General features: G+C 36.8%; 2 protein-coding genes across 2 annotated transcripts; both read right to left on the minus strand.

Annotated features, from left to right (window-relative positions):
• Nucleotides 1-594: 594 nt before the first annotated feature.
• Nucleotides 595-3,533, minus strand: LOC306867442 (U6 snRNA-associated Sm-like protein LSm3). Its single transcript, XM_079413098.1, has 4 exons — nt 3,480-3,533; nt 3,223-3,333; nt 1,352-1,447; nt 595-944 (listed from the first exon to the last, which is right to left on the minus strand). Exons 1-4 carry the CDS (start codon nt 3,498-3,500, stop codon nt 864-866), a joined length of 309 nt encoding a protein of 102 aa, XP_079269224.1. The 5' UTR covers nt 3,501-3,533; the 3' UTR covers nt 595-863.
• Nucleotides 3,534-18,227: 14,694 nt separating this feature from the next.
• LOC306867252 (uncharacterized protein) lies at nt 18,228-20,944 on the minus strand. Its single transcript, XM_079412857.1, has 5 exons — nt 20,463-20,944; nt 20,018-20,344; nt 19,802-19,930; nt 18,955-19,082; nt 18,228-18,778 (listed from the first exon to the last, which is right to left on the minus strand). The coding sequence occupies exons 1-5, from the start codon at nt 20,506-20,508 to the stop codon at nt 18,671-18,673; spliced, it is 738 nt and encodes a 245-aa protein (XP_079268983.1). The 5' UTR covers nt 20,509-20,944; the 3' UTR covers nt 18,228-18,670.
• Nucleotides 20,945-21,908: the final 964 nt, after the last annotated feature.

Consider the following 21,908-nt stretch of genomic DNA (forward strand, 5'->3'; position numbering starts at 1 on the left):
GAACAAAAGATTGTAGGGTTGAACGTAACATTGGCTCTATCTGCTGGTCGTACTTGAGTATGGCACAATCTACATGAATTAACCCTACATATTCCATATACTAAATGCTAAGCAGATTTATTATTATTTCAGTCGTGGATTTGTGCAACAACACCATTCATTTTGTGAAGCGTCAGATTTAATGTAGAGTATTTGCTCCATAGACCAAAGCTTACAAATTGGAGCAATCAGTTGGGGGAAAAAATAATAAAAATACAGTTTTGAAGCAAATTAACAAAGGACCCTTTGGTCCCTGCTTGACATGACAGTGAAAAACAATAGAGATCTATTTTTATTTTATTTTAGGTGATGCATTTATCATGATATAAGTAAAAAATAAAATAATTTGGGTTATTTAATTTATATGGACCATGTTTGGGAGTCTGGGACTGATTTTGGGAAAAATAGGGACTGATTTTTCATTTTTGGGTGATGTTATGATACATCTATAAAGTATCTTTAAAATAAAATGTATTCAAAAAATGCTGTTCTAATGTCTCAGTATCGAGTTAATGATGCACTTATTGTGTTTCGTAGAAATGTTTCTGCATGACAAACCATAACAAAGACTTTATTACATTAGTGAAAGCCATTTGAAAAACTTCCATATTTTTAACAACAATCGCAAAACATATGGCGCAAATCAACTGCCATTACGGGTTTCTCAAACGTAAAACAAAAGGTCAGCTTGCAAAATTGACAGATTTACAGCTCCGTGGTTCCAAAAACGAAAACGTCATTCAATTAAAAGTCCACCCACTTGAAGAATTTAGAGTCCAAAGCATAATTGTGTAGGTAAGTTGTGTATAACTGAAGAAAGTTGGTTATCCGACCCTCAGCGGCGGAGCCACTAGCACAACTCCATCCCCTCGGACAAACAGCATGGGAATGTTCCGCTTCGTCGACTGCAAAACACATGTTACATGTCACGTGACGGCTTAAAATAAAATATAAAAACTCAAATAAAAGTGTCCTTTTTTTCCAAAAGCGAAGAGTGATGAAAAGAGGATTTTTTTTGTAAATATATATTTTTTTTACTATTAAAAATTATTGGTGCCGCAATCCTACATCTAGATTAGCATTTATTTATTTATTATTTTTTTCTAGTTGCTGCTGTTACAATGATTTACAATGTATGCGTTACACTTCCCATTTACCGCAAATATACGGTTTATTACAAACCTTCTCAACAAAGATAATGAATATGGGTGATATTTACAACAGAATGATGCAAAACCCTTTTGGATTCATCACTGAAAATAAATTATGACTAAGCAGAACAAAAACATGAAGAAAAACGTAAAACGCAAACCTTATAAATCTCCTCATACGTCTCCTCATCGATTTCCACAGTCGTCACCGTCTCTTCAACATCTCCGAGGATCATGTTTAAGTGCTGGTCATAGGCCTGAAGTGGGAAAAAAAAAAAAAAATCTCTATATAAAAGCAATAAAAAGTCAGACTTCTAATGTTTCTATATAAAATAAAATTAAACATTGGTAGTTTGTTGCCTATATCCTGCGAACTATAAAAATAATAATAAAAAAACTAACAAAATTTGTTACTTGAAGTGAAATAGTGCTGGGCAACGATTAATCGTGATTAAACAAAATAAAAGTTTTTGTTATAATATATGTGTGTGTACTGTGTATATTTATTATGCATATATAAATACCCACACATGCATGTATATATTTAAGAAAAATGTTACGATGATATATTAAATATATTTATTTATAAAGAATATTGTATGAATATATGTAAATATTTTCCAAATATATACTGTGTGTGTGCCTAGTGATGGCCGCTTTTGAAACACTGCTTCGTGAAGCTCCGAATCTTAAGTTTCGAAACTCAAACTGCAAAAGTCACATGATTTAAGTAAACGAGGCTTCATTACGTCGAAATGTCAATGGTTTGCCGTTGGGGGCGATCTCTGTGAAGCCACGAATCATGCGAGTTCCTCGAGATCACCCCCCAGCGTTGAACCATTGAACCAGCGTCTATGGTTTTTTACCTGATCTCGGATCAGATTCATCAATTTGTAGACATTTTTAACGAGAAAGTTGTGTAATTAAAAGGATGAGAAGTAGTTAATAGTCTCTTACTGGCCTCTATATACAAACTCTCCATGAAACAAACAAAACAAGCCCTGCAAATTAATATTAAATATTTTTTTAAAAATCACATTACACAGGCACTTCATATTTAATGGTATTTTATTATTTTCATTGCATTTAATATATTATACTTTCAATTAAACATTTGCAATGGGTTTTTAAAAGCTGTTTTAGCAAGAGTTTTTGTTGTATTTACGCACTTTTGACCAGCCGGCGTCACTAGTGTTGAGCGCTTCGAAACTTCTGATTCGAAGCTTCAAAAAGGTTTGTTTCTCCCATCACTAGTGCCTTTATACTGTATGTAATATACACAGTACACACAGATGTAATATGTTCACAAAAACCTTTATTTCAGATGTGATTCGCACTACATATATCTGCACAGTTTTGTTTAATTTAACTGGTTTGCACTCTATCTGCCATGTGCCTTATGCCACTTTATTTTTTTTACAATGTCCTCATCTGTATATCTGTATAGTTGTAAGTACATATGTTTAAACTGTATTTATCTGTATTTGAACGTCTGTCAGTGTCTTAAATGTTAACTGAATGCACCAAGGGTCTGAGAGTAACGCAATTTCAATTCTCTGTATGTATAGGTGGAAGAATTGACAATAAAGCAGACTTAAACTTAAACACGATTATTGGTTGCCCAGCACTAGAAATAAAATATATATTAAAAAACTAAACGTATTTTATTTTAGCATTATTATAATATTTCTCATTTGCATTTAGTTTAACTTGAAGTACTAAAATAAATCAAACTAAAATATTAATTAAAAATAAACCATTTTTTATTTAAAAAAACAAAAAAGGCAGTAAAATTACTAAAATGTTTACTTAAAATGAAGCCAGAAAATTTTAAAATAAAAACTCCTGTAGTATATCAATGCTACTAAAATAACCCTGATGTTATTCCACTTTGAGCCCGTTTTAATGACTATTATAAGGTTATAGCATTAGCAAAGATAAAAGCCAGTTTCAGAGAGTGTTGTTCTGTACTGTACTGTGATGAATGAAAGGATTGGAAATCTGCACATGAGTGAAAGCACTTTGATCTCACGTGCAGTCTGCCGCGCAGCTCTCGGTCGTTTCTCATCTTCACGTAGATCCTCTCATCCAGACTCAGTCTGATGAGATCCAGAGGCTCTTCTACGGTGTTGGTGGTTTGCTGCTGCAAGTTAAGTTTCAGTTATATTGAAAATATCCATATAAACAATCCGCTGGTTATAAACTGCCTCGACATACATTAAAACATTCAGCTACACGACTATCAAACTAATAAAGATATACACTCACGCATATCAAACAAAACCATACCTGCTCTGCGTCGTCCGCCATCTTTCAAAGTTACCCAAAATGCTTTTCGTTTCTGTCCCACAAATCTTTGGGCGGGAAATGTAACTGTTTCCTGTCAGACCACAGCGTTCCTGCAGAGGGCGCTCGACGGCCCACAAAACTGAATTCAAATGCTAGTAGATTTTGTCTTACAGGACACACAAAGTGTAATATTTTACTTCTATAAATCAATCTTTTTATACATCCTTGTCCAGTATCACGAACATCTTTGATTGGTCATTCTGGCCAGCAGTGAGAAAAGTAACGCCGTTAACTTGATTCTTCAGGTTACTGAAGTTTCTCATTTTGATAAGAATGCGTAACGTTTTCACGTCTGATATCGAAGGTCCTTGTAATAATGTATACTGCACGTCTGATTTGACTTGCTAATTTATTAGCAAGAGAAAAAAAGATTCTTACAAATAAGTATTTTCATACAAAGATCCAATACAACACATATAGCTGCAGTAAATATGCTAAACATTTAATGCATAAAACAATTTAACACTATTGAGATTAAGAAAACTGTAAGAATTTGTTTTACAAAAACGTCATAGAGATACCATTCTCTCGCAAAGGTGAGACTTTGTGGTTCATTGAGCAAGACCAGTGGAATATTTTTCACAAGCATCTCGAAACACTTTACATGAGGTAAACTTACTAAAAGAGGTGTTAGGTGAGCAAACCAGTGCCGATACCATTGTTGTAGGCTAACTGAAGAAAGTTAGCCGAAATGTCTGTGATCTTACTTCACCTGATTTGAAATTAATAAACATTTTTAAAAAGGACATTTGACACTATCCTATTTTCATGGTAGCCTACTTTTGATGTGCTGGAAATTACCGTTCACTTTAGCCTTTGACATTTTGTCTACAATTTTGTCTAATTTTGCTACTGCTTTAATGAATTTACTGTTTGCATGTGTGTTTGCTTCATCACTGGAAATATATTACATAAGGAATAAAGTACAGTCAGACTGACTGGTTATTATTCCAAAATAACGCAACAACTTACCAAATAAAAATGAAATATTGATTTTAATTTAAATTAGTTTATATGTGAGGGGAAACTATTACATCAGTTTATACAAACAAATATGACCATCCAAAACCAATTTCAAAAAGCTATGTTTTGTGATTGTATTGTTTGGATTTCAACCCAGCTATACATAAAACATCTGTCTGAAAACCCAATGTTTTTATCAAGCTGAAATCAAATATATATGTATGTACACTGAACAAAATTATAACGGAGTGTCTATTTACACTAAGGGCAAATAGCCCATCTTGTTGGCAAAGGCTATTTACACTAACATTAACATTAGTTTCAGTGGCGTAGATGGTAAGGCGCATGCTTTTTGACGCGAGCGACACGAGTTCGTTCCCACCTTTTGCCAAACATTTTTTTTCTCCCTTTTCAAATCTCATATCGCATCAGAAAGGCATTTATTTTCAATAAAAATTAAGGAAATAATCAAAAAGTTGAAAATAAAGTATTGGGTAGGGTTAGGGAAGGTGTAGGGAGGGCTTTATTGTCCCAATAAGGTGGGATCCATTTAATAAATTTGAATTAAAATTATAATTTACACTCAGTACGTTATTATTGCGTACTGTTTTATAATGTACTACAATACTGAGGTGCAGATAATTGCCACTATTTGCAATAAGTAGTATAAAGAGCAGAAAATCTTGCTATTTTAACATAGTGTAAATAGAATCTAGCTATTTGCACTTAGTGTAAATAGCATATCGTTAAAAAATACTGCTATTTTCACTTGGTGTAAATAGCATCTGTCACTAAAAAAATATGCTATTTGCACTTGGTGTAAATAGCATCTAATTGCTATTTACACAGAGTGTAAATAGCATCTATTGCTATTTGCACTTAGTGTAAATAGCGTCTATCGCTATTTACACTTAGTGCAAATAGCCGCTGCCAAATTATAAACGCAACATTTTTGTTTTTGCCCCTATTTTTCACGAGCTGAACTCAAAGATCTAAGACTTTTTCTATGTACACAAAAGGCCTATTTCTCTCAAATATTGTTCACAAATCTGTCTAAATCTGTGTTAGTGAGCACTTCTCCTTTGCCGAGATAATCCATCCACCTCACAGGTGCGGCATATCAAGATGCTGATTAGACAGCATGATTATTGCACAGGTGTGCCCCATCCACACGAAGACGGGTTTCTCTGTATACGCATAAATGTTTTACCATATAGGCGTTTCGTCCACACGAAACTGGCGTTTTCGAAGAGTGAAACCGATAATTTTTGAAACCGGGTCCCAGGGTGGATAAATTTGAAAACGCCGGTTTCATGTTTTCGTGTGGACGGCGAATCCATATTTTTTCTGAAACGATGATGTCATCAGCCCACGTCTCGCCCCTAATCAGACACCGCTACATCACATAACAGCGACAACAACAACAACAATGTCAGACTACGTGCCTGTGTTCGTGCTGCAGAACCTACTGAGCTCATTAGTTTTATTAAAGCAAAATCTTCTGCTTTGTGTGTTAGTTTATATTCAGCGCGCAAGGTTTACGCACATGGTCCAAGTCTTCTTCTCTGTTTTTTTGTGTATCTCTGTGGCAGAATTACAGCGCCACATATTGGTCTGGCATGTGTACTACATCGTTTTCAGTCGGTTTCATTGATTCCGTGTGGACGCAGATATTTCCTGAGACGACTCCGTGTTTACGGAATTTGAGGCAAAAAAAAAGATTGGATACGGAGAAACCCGTCTTCGTGTGGACGTAGCCTTAGGCTGGCCACAATAAAAGGCCACTCTAAAATGTGCAGTTTTATCACACAGCACAATGCCACAGATGTCGCAAGTTTTGAGGGAGCGTGCAATTGGCATGCTGACTGCAGGAATGTCCACCACGCTGTTGCCCGTGAATTGAATGTTCATTTCTCTACCATAAGCTGTCTCCAAAGGTGTTTCAGAAAATTTGTCAGTACATCCAACCGGCCTCACAACCACAGACCACGTGTAACCACACCAGCCCAGGACCTCCACATCCAGCATCTTCACCTCCAAGATCGTCTGAGACCAGCCACCCGGACAGCTGCTGCAACAATCGGTTTGCATAACCAAAGAATTTCTGCACAAACTGTCAGAAACCGTCTCAGGGAAGCTCACCTGCATGCTCGTCGTCCTCATCGGGGTCTCGACCTGACTGCAGTTCGTCGTCATAACAGACTTGAGTGGGCAAATTCTCACATTCGATGGCGTCTGGCACTTTGGAGAGGTGTTCTCTTCACGGATGAATCTTGGTTTTCGCTGTACAGAGCAGATGGCAGACAGTGTGTATGGCGTTGTGTGGGTTAGCGATTTGCTGATGTCCACGTTGTGGATCGAGTGGCCCATGGTGGCAGTTGGGTTTATGGTATGGGCAGGCATGTTATGAACAATGAACACAGGTGCATTTTATTGATGGCATTTTGAATGCACAGAGATACTGTGACGAGATCCTGAGGCCCATTGTTGTGCAATTCATCCACGACCATCACCTCATGGTGCAGCATGATAATGCACGGCCCCATGTTGTAAGGATCTGTACACAATTCCTGGAAGCTGAAAACATCCCAGTTCCTGCATGGCCAGCATACTCACCGGACATGTCACCCATTGAGCATGTTTGGGATGCTCTGGATCGGCGTATACGACAGCGTGTTCCAGTTCCTGCCAATATCCAGCAACTTAGCACAGCCATTGAAGAGAAGTGGACAGCCTGATCAACTCTATGCGAAGGAGATGTGTTGCACTGCGTGAGGAAAATGGTGGTCACACCAGATACTGACTGGTTTTCGGACCCCCCGGATCCCCCCCAATGCAGTAAAACTGCACATTTTAGAGTGGCCCTTTATTGTGGCCAGCCTAAGGCACACCTGTGCAATAATCGTGCTGTCTAATCAGCATCTTGATACGCCACACCTGTGAGGTGGATGGATTATCTCGGCAAAGGAGAAGTGCTCACTAACACAGATTTAGACAGATTTGTGAACAATATTTGAGAGAAATAGGCCTTTTCTGCAAGCTTTAAAAAAAATTATATATATATATATATATATATATATATATATATATATATATATATATAGTCACGGGGTGAAGAATCACACGACAAGGACCGTTCCAATAAATGCCCGGGAGGGTGGATTTATTGTCCCAAAAAGGGAAAAAAAAGGTAACAAACAGGTGTAATAGTGCGCTCGTGCAGTCTGTGCTCTCTTCCTCGGTCCTTGTGCAGGGTGCTCATGCTCTAAGTGGGCTGTCCGGTCACACGCTGCTGTCTGTAGGAGCAAAGAGATCAGAGAGAGAGTGGTTAGCTGCAGTCTTTCTGGAGGTCCAACTCAACAGTGGCAAGATCTGCTGGGCTTATAATGCTGCCGGCTGACGAGCTGCAGCTGGGCCGGATCAGCCGGTAATGAGGAAGTGCAGGTGCTCTGCCTCCGTTTCCAGGGCGACGCTGATGAAATACCGGGACGCTCGTCACAATATATATATATAATATAATTTTTTTAAAGCTTAGAGTATTAGCTGTAGATTATTATATATATATATATATACATATATATATATATATATATATATAATAATCTACAGCTAATACTTAATAAATATAATTTTATCAAATATAATGTTAAATGTAACTGAATAAAGTCAGTAATGGTTAAGCGTTATTGACTTCGGCAGTTCTAGAAGTGCATAAGTGCTGTTGACTTTGCTGGACTGAAACCTTTCACATGGTGTGGAAAGGTCCACCACAGCAAACTGAAAAAGCAACAGGAAACCAAAAAAGCTGAAAAAAATCTACTCAGCTGTTTACAACATAATAATAAATGTTTTTTGATCAGCAAATCAGAACATTAGAATGACTTCTGAAGGCTCATGTGAAAGGGAAGTGGTGTGTGGCCAAGTATGGTGACCCATACTCAGAATTTGTGCTCTGCATTTAACCCATCCAAGTGTACACACAGTAGTGAACATACACCCGGAGCAGTGGCAGCCAATGCTACGGTGCCCAGGGAGCAGTTGGGGGTTCAGTGCCTTGCTCAAGGGTCTCACCTCAGTCGTGGTATTGAGGGTGGAGAGAGTGTTGGTTATTCACTCCCCCCACCTACAATCCCTGCCAGACCTGAGACTTGAACCCACAACCTTCAAGTTAGAAGTCCAACTCTCTATCCATTAGGCCACGACTGGAGTAATGATGCTTAAAATTCAGCTTTGAAATCACAGGAATAAACTACATTTTATAATATATTAAAATAGAAAACAGTTATTTTAAATAGTACAAATATTTAAAATTTTTACTGTTTTTGCTGTACATTGGATCAAATACACGCAGGCTTGGTGAACAGAGGAGACTTAAAAATCTTACTGTTCAAAAACGTTTGACTGGTAGTGTATACCAGCAGGTGCTAACAGGCCATGCAAAGGTGAGACTTTGTGGTTCATTGAGCAAGACCAGTGGAACATTTTTCACAAGCATCTCGAAACACTTTACATGAGGTAAACTTACTAAAAGAGGTGTTAGGTGAGCAAACCAGTCCCGATACCATTGTTGTAGGCTAACTGAAGAAAGTTAGCCGAAATGTCTGTGATCTTACTTCACCTGATTTGAAATTAATAAAATTTTTAAAAAGGACATTTGACACTATCCTATTTTCATGGTAGCCTACTTTTGATGTGCTGGAAAGTACCGTTCACTTTAGCCTTTGACATTTTGTCTACAATTTTGTCTAATTTTGCTACTGCTTTAATGAATTTACTGTTTGCATGTGTGTTTGCTTCATCACTGGAAATATATTACATAAGGAATAAAGTACAGTCAGACTGACTGGTTATTATTCCAAAATAACGCAACAACTTACCAAATAAACATGAAATATTGATTTTAATTTAAATTAGTTTATATGTGAGGGGAAACTATTACATCAGTTTATACAAACAAATATGACCATCCAAAACCAATTTCAAAAAGCTATGTTTTGTGATTGTATTGTTTGGATTTCAACCCAGCTATACATAAAACATCTGTCTGTGTTTTTTTTTCAAGATGAAATCAAATTATATATGTATGTACACTGAACAAAATTATAAATGCAACATTTTTGTTTTTGCCCCTATTTTTCATGAGCTGAACTCAAAGATCTAAGACTTTTTCTATGTACACAAAAGGCAGTTCACTTTTAAAAAAACTTTTGCTGATAATTTACTCACCCCCATGTCATCCAAGATGTCCATGTCTTTCTTTCTTCAGTCGAAAAGAAATTAAGGTTTTTGATGAAAACATTTCTCCATATAATGGACTTCATTGGGACCCAAACGGTTCAAGGTCCAAATGACAGTTTCAGTGCAGCTTCAAAGGGCTTTAAACGACACCAGACGATGAATAAGGGTGTTATCTAGCGAAACGATCGGTCATTTCAAAAATAAATAAAAAAGTTTAAGTTTCATAAGCACAAATGCTCGCCTTGCTGTTCTGTGATGCGCGTTCGTGACGTCACGTAACACGCAATTACGTGGAAAAGGTCACGGTTGAGGTAGGCGGAAGTACCTCTAAAACTCTCTGTAGCGAGAGGAGGCCTGATGACAGCCGAGCTATTGGAGCGGAGGCCTCAGCATGATGACTCTCTAGATCAAGAGGAGGCCTACTACACCCCACATGCTGGGATCTTGTAAGGAGGCTCACCTAGGGCCTACCACTCACAGACTGTCCCAGCGGAGTTCTGGCAAAGCGGAGGGAGGAGGCCTACAACGTTTGCAGTTTCGAAGGGAAGAACCCGATAATGGAACGCTTTGCCCCCAAAGCAAACCTCAGGATCTCCCTTGTTCGATTACCAGAGCCTGCTCGGGTTCCACGGTGTGGGAGAAACCTCGTTGAAAGTGTTGACGAAGCACCGAACTGCTTCTACAGTGCGCAGGACCCATGGAGACACATCTGACAGTAGTTTCCACGTCTCCCGAAACTGGTCTCTGGTGTGCTTAGAGCTGCTAGCTCGGTGCCCTGGAGCGGAGGACCAATTTCATTTCCTAACCACTTTTCTGTTTTGCTCCTTCATAAACATAAAGGACGTACCGTTTACATTCCATCTCAGTCAGGTGATTTTGGAAGACACAGTGGAATCTGTATGTCCTCTTTGCAACAGCTTGATGTTGCTGTAGTTCACTGTGGTTTTAACTAGATTTTTCCCAATTCATTTAAAATGATTTTAATATTCCCTTGAGGCCCAGTGCACCACTAATGTTAATAAAAGTCATGTAGTTTTAAAGGCATAAAATTACAGTGTGATTCAAATTTATTATATTTTACACCAACACCTTAACTAAAATCTCACCATTAATTGGAGAATCATGCCAATTACACAGTTAAGTAATTCAGAAATCATAAAACACTGCATGCATAAACACTATCAAAACAATGGCATGAACTAACAACTGGATTTTGCATTGATCCTAAACCTGCTGTTCACACCCTAAAGGTGCACAGAAGATAATTTGCATGCCCTTAAATTTGTGCTTTTATGGTGAAACATTTCATTCACTTGAAGGTGAGTTTAAATATGTGAGAACCCAAGTGCAGTTTATATAAAAAACTTTAACATGCTACAAATTAAGGTTAATATGACTAGTGAAACTGAACAAGAAACCTACCTAAACAGGTTTACATTTAAACAGACAACAAGAGACACATGGGGCTGTATTATTTTTGTATAGATTCAGAAGATGTGGAATACTCCCTGCGTTCCATTCAGTAGGGCTCATGCCTATACCCTAAGAACTTCGAAGGGTTGCAGGGTGTAGGGGACCAAACAACTGTTTCTTGAAGTGCCCTTCTGCGTCATCATCCCGTGCCCACACGGAGGCGCCTTCATCATGCAAAGCATTTGTGCAAAGGATCATGGGGGCCGAAGTGTCTGCCAGTTGTACCCTTCGAAATCCTACATTCCGAAAGGCCCTTTGAAGTGGCCAGTTTTGAGCACTTTGGTTTGGAACAACACTTCAATATGGCGGCCATGATTATTTTCACTCCGAACTACCTTTCGGAGGGCGATATATCCTGTTTGGAACGCACTGATAGGGTGTTTCTCAAACGGAAGGCTGCATCCTAACGAGGTTGCGTCCTTCAGTTCAGTCCTTCAGAGTCTTGTAGGCTAGAATCCTCCTCGGCATTAAACGCTGGAATGAGACGCTCTAGTAAGTACGCGTGTCTATGTCACATATGTTCACGACACAAAAACACTAATAAAACTTAGTTTTGGAAAAATACTTTGTATTACAAATCTTTATATTATTTGGCTTTCTATTACTGCAATACAATGAACTACAGCCATCTACAATCTCCCTGTGGCTTAAATTATTGGCAGTTTGGCATCCTTCCGATTGAGACGGCCTTCAGCGACGTTTGATGAATGAATGAATGGTGCATTTATATAGCGCTTTATTGTGTATTGCTGTACACCCAAAGCGCTTTACAATCATGTGGGGGGGGGGGGGGGGGGGGGGTCTCTCCTCTACCACCACCATGTTCGGCTGCCATGTTTGATGACATGGCAGCCGAGAAATGCAGCCTATGCAGGATGCAGCCTTTTGTTTGAGAAACACCCATGTGTTAACATTTTACTCTAGTGTCAGTAAGGGTAAGCCCTGATTCTCTAGCTCAACACTGCACCCTTGTGGTTAGGAGTGTGATATTGTAGGAGAAAGTAAGTTCCCATAAAAATCCCTTAAAATTAGTTAGTTAAATTAGTTTGTTTCCATAGTTTCAGTGCTTGTTTGTCAGTCGTTGTTGCCCTGTTGATTCTCCTGTTCTTGCTCTGTGTTCCTTTGTTATTTACCCATGTTTGTTTTCTCATTTTGTTAAAAAACTACTTGCCTTTGGATCCACCTCACCTCATCTGTGTCCCAACATAACACCATCACTGTATTTGGGAGGTGTGTCTGTGGTCACACAGTAATAAAGTCCTGAATTATCAACAATGACATTATTTATTAACAGATGAGGTTTACATTGCACTGGATATTTGTGCTGTCAAAATGGTGATTACTTGATGATTGAAAATGGTGATTACTTTTTCTAGGTTAACGGCGTTAAAAAAAATATTTAATGCAGTTAATGTAGGGGCAGAGCTAGGTTTGGCTCCACTCACACTGTGAGAAAATACGATGCGTGTCAGATCCATGTCACGTTCAGCAGTGGCAGCTCTTAAAGTAATAGCAGCCAAATAACCGAATAATAACCCAGCTGCTGTGATATCTTTTAATCAAAGATCAAAATAAAAAAAAGAGGAAATCAATTACTTTTGTGGCTTTAAAGTCGGCATGAAACGGAAGTCGCTATTGTCTTTTTTTCTCTACTGTGACGTCTATCCGAGTGAAACAGCATCTGAGAATGAGAGGGCGGGACTTGATTTCGTCCTTTGATAATTGATTGGATCATTGGAAGTTGGGGCGTTGCTAAAAAAATGGCAGATCTGTGCCAGTTTGCAGTTAGTTGTGGGGCGAGAAATTAATATAGCAATTAGCAATTCTGAAATCAAGAGAATAATATCAATTGAAGTAAGAAAGATATGGCAAAAGATATGGGATAGTGGAACAAAAGGAAGGCATCTTTACCAGATACAGGAGTGTGTAGGTGAAGAGAGAATAAGATGTGGGAGTAGGAAGAAAGATGTTATTATAACAAGGATGAGGATTGGACATTCAGCTTTAAATTTCAATTTGCACAAAATAGAGAAGCATGAAACTGGCAGATGTGATAAATGTGGGAATCCAGAAACAGTAAAGTACATTCTTCTAGAATGTAATGCGTATGAAAGAGAAAGAAATCAACTTAATCATAAATTAAATTTGATGGGATAGGATTCTTAATATCTTAAGTATCACTCAAGATATTACTAGGGAATAGACAAATGCAATCTAAAAAAGACAGGAAATATGGAAAGAATATATATATTTATTTTACTTTATTATTATTTTTTAAAATATATATATATATATACACACATTTAGTCGTGGGGAAGTTGTGGCCTAATGGTTAGAGAGTCGGACTTGTAATCCAAAGGTTGCGGGTTTGAGTCTCGGGCGGGCAGGGATTGTAGGTGGGGGGAGTGAATGTCCAGCGCTCTCTCCACCCTCAATACCACGACTGAGGTGCGCTTGAGCAAGGCACCGAACCCCCAACTGCTCCCCAGACGCCACAGCATAAATGGCTGCTCCAGGTGTGTGTGCACTTTGGATGGGTTAAATGCAGAGCACGAATTCCAAGTATGGGTCACCATACTTGGCCATATGTCACGTTACTTTCACTTTATATATCCTTTTCTCTACCAAATCTGTTCACTCCACACTCCAGATCAGTAGGTGGCAGTAATGCACCTTTAAGTTGGTTTGCCAAAACTGCCAAAAAAACATCAGAAGAAGAAGAAGAAGAAGTTGTGGGGAGGATTTCTCTCCACTGGATTCACCGCCGACACCCTAGCATGAATAAATGTTTTATTTATTGAGGATTATTTATAATAAACACAGTATTCCATTAAAAAATCAAAAACAATTTTGATTTCATGCCGACTTTAAAGATTCATCTATATTTAATTTAGTGTTAAATTTACTTTTTCTACTTGCTGAAGGTCACAGGTAAATATGACATTTATTTGTAATTTAAGTCACGAGTTGACAACTCAAAACTGAACTCAGAACACAAAACTGGCTTATCTCCTCATGATCGCAGAGGAGCAGTAGGCATGCAGGACACAAAAAGCAGCAGCATAAAGTCACAAAACCAAAAAGCTAAATGTGTTTGTGTCCTGAATTTATCATCTCGGCTGTTGGACACATCCCAAATGGTATCTTGATCAATTAGACATTGTCTTAGCTCGGGGTGTTACTACATTTCTCCTTCCAATACATAAATCTACATGTTATCTTATTAGTCACATGGTCAGAATTTTCCCGCTCTTGCAGAGTATAATTTAGACAATGGTTTAAATAGATTGATTGATAGAAATGTTTCAAGTAGTACTTTTCACATGCAAGCAAACCGAACATGAATATAAACCTATAAACTGTTGAATGTGTGGGTTACACATGATATGGAGTTATGGAATGATATTTGTTCATAAGCCAGTTTAACATCAGTTTGTTGCATTGATATATGTAAAAACATTGTTCTGTGAATGTGAGGATGTGTTCAGTGAAGGTCTCTGTCTTGGGTGGGGGAAGACCCAGGGAAGTATTAACTCATGATTTCCTTCATTGTTTTACTCGTGATGGTCATGATGTGTTGTCTCTTCAATCATTAATCTTTGGTTGCTTTCCCAGAAACTCTTTCCTGAGTTAAAATTATCAATAAGTGTTTTTATGCTGCTAGCTGTTTAAAAGTGCTAGTTAGACATTTGCTTCAGCCTTGTGGCACCAGGATGAGGTTTATGGTCCATGTTATCTTGGGCCTCTTAGTGGAATTTGGCTCTTTGTGTTGTTTCAAATCTTAAATTATCTGACTTGCTCTGATATCCTAGACATATGTAAACTGGACTAATTGTTATAGGCTAAATCTGAATATATGCACATAGAACTTTTTCTCTCATTGCACAAAACATTTACAACAATTAAACATACTATTTTTAGATTAAGAAAATTGTAAGAATATGATGTATAATAAATGAAGTAAATAATTTTAAAAAGACCTCTCGGTTTACACCCACTCTTTTCAGAAAGGTGAGACTTTGTGGTTCCTTTCTAGTGATGTGTAAGAAAACATTTTACAAGCACTTTACATGTGAACCTCATATGAAGTAAACAACTCTAAAAAGGTGTTAAAGCCACAGGTGCAAAGCAAGGTTGTTTACTTTGTAATATATATATATATATATATATATATATATATATATATATATATATATATACGTGTGTTGTTTGGCTATGTTCCAATGCAACTGAAACAGTTGTTAAAGTGTTTTTAATTTTTTAACGAGACAACATTTCAATAGATTTTGATTTCTCAAAAACAACATTAAAGCCATGGTGTGCAAAACAGAGTAAAACTTATATCTTTTGTGTGGTCCAGTCAAAAACTGTTAAAGGCCTAAATGTTTATTTATTCAAATGATATGAAACAGTTATATCAATACACTGTGGCACAGCAGAAACTCGTGCATTCAGCACCGCACATACGGACATGTCATACAAACATAGACAAGTCTTTTCTACAAATTAACATTAAAGTTTGTTTGAGTTAAATGTTTAGCTGTAGTACATCAATTAAGGCTAAAGAAACCATTTTAAAACAACCTGGGGGCTGTTCCATAAACCAAGATTAGAGTATAAGCCAGGCTTATTTCGGTTAGTCAGGCTTATTTTTGGTAGATTCAGTTTCATAAATCAAACTTAAAAAAGTTCAAACTCAGTTACCCCGGCAACTTATGCTGGCAAACTAACCTGGTCCGGAGCAGGCTAACTGTCAGGCTAAGCTGAGCTCCTCTAACTCTGACCAATAGGAACGCATCGATATTACCACTGACTCTCTCACATACAGTCAGTTTAATTTATTATCGGTCCAAAAATAAAAGTATACAGAAAATACACCTTAAATAATCAAATAAATAAAAAATAGGCTACAACCAACTGTATTTAATGTATTGTGCCCAAAATGTAGGCGAATGACATTTTAACCAGTTGCTACTTGTGCATGCAGTTGATCAGCAGTTTCTAGCCATGCAGCCTTTCTCTCTGAATTTATGACAGCTGTACCTTTTATGGTTATTAGAACATTAAAACATTACAATCTAAAATGGCTCTTTAAAGCATTAAAGCATAAAAACACAATCAAAAGTTAAAATCACTGAATTAAAAATGTAAATTTATAATAGAAATCAGAGTACATTTTAACTGATAAGAGGAACACACATTTAACTCATTTGAGCTAGTGATTAACAGTTGCTGCTATCATAAAAATACACTTATATGTAGGAAAATTCTATGTGTCACATTTAATGTCCAACAACAAATATTTTAGCAGAATGTATATTTTATTCAGAATTCTTGCGCTAGTATTCTATTCTGCTCTGTCTGTGTAGCGCGCATGCGCGCCGCAGCGCTCGTTCTCTCGCATAAGCCTCGCCCACTCCTGACAGCTAAATGGATATATTTGCATGGCTTTCTGACATTTACAGATGTAAAAAATATACCTGTGACGTATCAGTTATGCACTGAGGAAAACACAATGTTTCAAATGCGTTAAACAGCACAAATATTCGCTGTTTGCTATGGTGGATCGATTTGATCCATGATCGACATTAAGGGCTGCTTCAGAATAAGCGTGTACGTCACATTATCCTGACTCACTGAACCTGGATAGCATTAGTCAGATTGCGTGAACTTGAATTGTCGTTTATGGAACCGCTTTAGTCCCGATTGATTTGTTAGGTTATTTCAAGTCAGGTTTTGGACTTTAATCCCCGCTTTTCTTAGCGTCTTTTATGGAACAGCCCCCTGTTCACCATGTAAAATGTATTGATTTTATGTGCTATACAAGGTCAAGTGAACTCAGTAGATATATGTCCATACCAAAGCTACATGTTAGGATATCGGACTTGAGTTTTGCCTTTTTTTGTGTTTCCTTATTTGGTTTTGTTCCTGTTCAGTTTATAATTCATTTGCTCATTAGTCTTGATTAGGTAACGCCCATCACTTGTTCATCCCTCATCAGCTGCACTATTTAAGTCATCCTTTCTGTTCAGTTTGTGCCTGTGATTATATATGTTACACCATTCGTTGTCGTTGAAAGTAAAGCTTTTTTTTTTTTTATACCTGCCTGCCCTGCCTTGTCTTGTTTAGGTCCCTGGATTACAACGTAACACTACGAGGGGTAATGCGTACTTTCTAGTGTGCTTCATCATTTCAAAGTCATTTAAGGGAAATCCGTGTAATCCTTAATAAAAAAGATACTGAAGTTGTACAGTTAAACTCTACCATGTCATATGCTGATGTGTCTTTACAAAAATCAGCATCTCCAAACTTCATCTCAGGAAAAACATTAACCTCTAGCATGTTCAGTAAGCTACAAGAAAGAACTTGTATGTTCTGATATTCGCTCTGATATCCTACACATATGTAAACTGGAGTATTTGTTATATAGACTGAATCATTTCACAACACATTTTTAACAATTGTACATATTCTTCTTCTTGAGATTAAGACAACTGTGAGAATATGATGTACAACAAATGAAATAAATAATGAAAAAGACTTCTCGGTTTGCACGCCCTCTTTTAAAAAAAGGTGAGGCTTTGTGGTTCTTTTCTGGTGATGTGTCAGAAAACATTTTACAAGAGCACCTCTAAATGCTTTACATGTGAACCTTGTATGAGGTAAACAACTCGAAAGAGGTGTTAAAGCCACAGGCTGAGCAATGGAAGATTGAGCAATGGATATGTGTTATTTTTGCCTGATCATAAAGTCAAAAATAGTTTGCCTGCTCAGTCATTTAAATGAATTTGAGTTGACAAAATGTTGACATTTAATTTCAGAAGTAAAGTGTCACACAAACACACATTTCATATGTCTGAGATTTATATACTACAGAAAAGTATAATATACAGTCAAACTGGTTGTTCATTAACCTACTCATCACAAGATTATTAACAAATAAATAATTATTGAACTGAAATTAGTTTATTATACTCTAATCCAGAGTAATGAGAGACACGAAATAAGCACAGCTATGTAGGAAATCAGTTTATGATCATTATGCAAAGACATATGAAAACTGAATCACACTCAAGACAGCTAGCAAGATATAATAAATAAGCAAATCAAGCAAAACTCCTTTTTTAGGTTGACTTACAGCCTAAAGCTACAACATCTGCCTGCAAACTGAACATTTCTGTTAAGCACAAATTCAATTGAAACTTATTAACATTAAAGTATTAAGTATTTCTGCCAATGTAATGAATCATACTGCAAGCTCAAAAAACAGAAATCAAAATGCTGAGAGACAAATCATATAATCTAACTATATCATATCTAAGATAAATAAGTGATAAGTGATACTGGAACAGCCCTTTGCACAACCCTTGGGGGGTTAAACAGATGTACATACAGTATGTATAGTTATGCAATACTTAATATGTTTTCAAATACAGTGATAAATGAAACTAAAAGGGTCAGATGTTATTATGTGTTGTTGATTCTGGCAGCTCTAGAAGTGCATATGTGCCGTTTATTTGGCGCGGCTGAAACCTTTTACATGTGGAAAAGTCTGCCATAGCATACTGAAAAAAACAACCAATAGTGCAATTTAGTCTTAATGCAGATGTGATAGTTTTCTGTTCCACAGAGTGAATAAATACAGATTTGAAATTACATGAGAGAATTTTTATATCCTTTCGAGGGGTGCATATTAGTATCCTATAACTCATTTTGATTGTATTAATATGAATTGTTTTACCTGCACTTGGCTTGAGTTTTGTGGTTGTTCAAGATCCATAACTTGAGGCTGTTGTTGGTTTGTATCTTGAGATTCTTTCAAGCTGTCTCTGATTCTCTTGCTTCCAAGAACAAACACCTTTACTAGTCCTTAAAGGGACAGTGAATTCAGATTCAACATCAACACTGTAAAAAAAAATCCGTAAAATTTACGGAAAAAAACTGGCAGCTGTGGTTACCAGAATTCTACCGTAAAAAATATGGTAGCAACGTTTTATGTTTTACGGTTTTAACTTAAATTTACAGTTAAATACCGGAATTTCTTAAACTGATATAATCTTAATATATCAACCTATTAAAGTACTGAAATCTGTTTTTTTCCTTTGAAATACACTGATAACCACCAAATGCAGGTGATGATGAGAAAGTCACATGATGAGCCAAAGCCCATCACAAGCAATTTTAAAACAATAGATTATACAGAAGGTGCACAGTGTCATTCACACAAGCTTTAAACACCATCATGGTGAGACTCATTAAACTGAAATATGCTATAAACATTCATTTAACAACATTAGATGTAACATACAACCCTAATAAACATAACCGATAAGAAAAAACTAAGAAGAAACAGTTATTTCAAAGAAAAAAACGTCAAATTCAAACAGAATTTGAAATGGAATGCAGGGAATTCTGGGAACGTCAGTTTACGGTTTTTCCCTGTAAATTTTACAGGAACTTTCCGTTAACCATGTAACAGGTTTTTACCGTAGCATTTTCACAGTTTTTTACCGTTAAAATCACGATCATTTTTTACAGTGAAGCCTTCCCAAATTTAAAGACAGAAAAACACATTTCTAAGGACTTACCTATGACCACAGCGATCAGAACAATATTCAACAGAGCAGATATCAGGGTAATACTCTGCCAGTGTGTCTGATTCTTCTCAATGTACTTCAGCACTGTATGATTCTGGATCTCTAGATTTGGAGTTGCTTCTGTTCAATCATCGAAAAGGTTTAATATTAATATTTAATGTTTTGTGTCTAACAATGATAAGTGTTCAACACTAAAAGTTTACTCACCAGTGAAGTATATTCTGGTGCCGTCGCTGTATTTTGGAGGTGTATCTGTGGTCAAACAGTAATAAAGTCCTTGATCATCAAGAGTGACATTATTTATGAACAAGTGATGTTTACTTTGCTCTGAATATTTGTGTTTAAATGTTTTATGGTAGTAAAAAGTAGCTGAAGTTGTGGAAGAGCGTAATATCATAACCGGAGGATCTGGTAGTTTCAGTAATAACCAGTTAACCTCCTTTACATCAAAATCACAGTTTATAGTCACATTTTGACCCAAATCTGTTAAATGATCTGTTAAAGTCTCTGCAGCTCCACACCACATGAGCAGATCTGTGAAATACAACACACACACATACAAATATTCAATATGATCGCACCATTAGACATTAGAAATCGATGTAGTTTACAAAGCTAATACAAAAACATTCATAAAATATAACAAACTCACAAAGATGAAGCTGCATGATCTTCATGATGTTCAAACACTTCAACATGATGCTGTGTAGATCTCTGCTGTTTGAGAGGAAACTTAACCCCAGAAGTTTCAAGCGGGGGAATTTCAGCCACACCAAGAGGAAGTTGAAGTCAAGTTTGAACTGACCACATTTTACTTCACAATTCAATTAGCTTTCAGTGTGCTATAAGCTATTATTTTATAGTAGTATGCCAGTTGTACTTAAATTTTTCTCCACTGGTTTTACTTAAAAACCCAGATTTTACATCGAACATCTAGTGGAAACCCAGTACAGAACCAAAATAGTTTATCATACAACAATTAACAAAAAATAACAAACTCTAAAATTGCTAATACTGTGAACCACATAGATACACAAATATGCTAAATTATTAACATGACAGAAGCTGAATAGGAAAGCTGAATCTTTTAGCTTGAAATTTTCTGCATGTGTGTGTGTGTGTGTGTGTGTGTGTGTGTGTGTTTGGTTTCTGTGTCTTTTAGATGTTTTTAATGACACCTCTTGACACCTCCCACTGTGGTCAGCACAAACCTTGTTTATTTTCATTGCAAGAGAATTGTCCTTTTTTTCTTTAAACTTTTGTATCATTGTAGCAGATGTTCACATCTTATAGTCTTTAACAGGGGGTCTGCCAATTATTGTTCGATCTCAATCTAATTTGTGAATGTGAGGTCCACACGATTGGCCCAAGGAAGGTATCCAATGGTGGCTGAAGGTTTCCTGCATGTTTGGTCTTTTCAGTGCACAAAGTTATTAAATTTAAGTTAAATTCTAATCTCCATTTTATTATGACCTCGAATTTAGATTGAAATTCCAATTGATTGTTTGTTCATCTCTAATTATTATTATTATGTACTGATAGAGAGAGAATATAGGCTATTTTTGCTTTAATGCTGGCACTCCAATTAAAAAGCAATCTTATAGCTATTTTGAAGAAATACTGTATTGAGTCATGTTTATTCAGTAGACTGAATTCTGATTAGGTAAGGTCAATACAGAGAACGATTTGTCAAAAGAAATTGGCAAATTGATTCATTATACCCAGGGCTCTCAAGTCTCATTCACCTTGAGACACACGCATTTCAACCAGTTCCCATGCTCTCACACGACACCTTGTATTTCTCACGCTGAGAGGTAAAGGATAACTTGTCCCTATATAATTAATGGACGAGGCACAGGCTTCTCTGCTGAGTTCTGTCTCGAGTTAAATGCCACCTATACCAGCCAATCTTAAATTATAATTTGTTGTAGGTAACCCCTTAATTTTTTTTGGATTTTTATTTTATGATTCCTGTGTGAAATCACTTGCCGGTGATCAAAGATAGTGAGAGCTGGTGTTGGGGAATGTAGCCAAATTCGTCCTAAATTATTATTGGTGAAGTCAAACACTCTCCAAATGCAACCAGAAGCTTTAGTTT

The sequence above is a fragment of the Barbus barbus genome (genome assembly GCF_936440315.1).
Source record: "Barbus barbus genome assembly, chromosome: 49".
Taxonomy (NCBI): Eukaryota; Metazoa; Chordata; class Actinopteri; order Cypriniformes; family Cyprinidae; genus Barbus; species Barbus barbus.

What these genes read in the sequence shown, in the direction of transcription:
- LOC306867442 (XM_079413098.1), bottom strand. Translation starts at nt 3,500, where the DNA reads ATGGCGGACGACGCAGAGCAG. An exon ending in AGCTGCGCGGCAGACTGCAC is followed by an intron (nt 1,448 to 3,222) that starts GTGAGATCAAAG and finishes TTCCCACTTCAG; the next exon opens with GCCTATGACCAGCACTTAAA. An exon ending in CGTATGAGGAGATTTATAAG is followed by an intron (nt 945 to 1,351) that starts GTTTGCGTTTTA and finishes TGTGTTTTGCAG; the next exon opens with TCGACGAAGCGGAACATTCC.
- LOC306867252 (XM_079412857.1), bottom strand. Translation starts at nt 20,508, where the DNA reads ATGTTGAAGTGTTTGAACATCATGAAGATCATGCAGCTTCATCTTT. An exon ending in GATCATGCAGCTTCATCTTT is followed by an intron (nt 20,345 to 20,462) that starts GTGAGTTTGTTA and finishes TGTATTTCACAG; the next exon opens with ATCTGCTCATGTGGTGTGGA. An exon ending in TCTGATCGCTGTGGTCATAG is followed by an intron (nt 19,083 to 19,801) that starts GTAAGTCCTTAG and finishes TGTCCCTTTAAG; the next exon opens with GACTAGTAAAGGTGTTTGTT.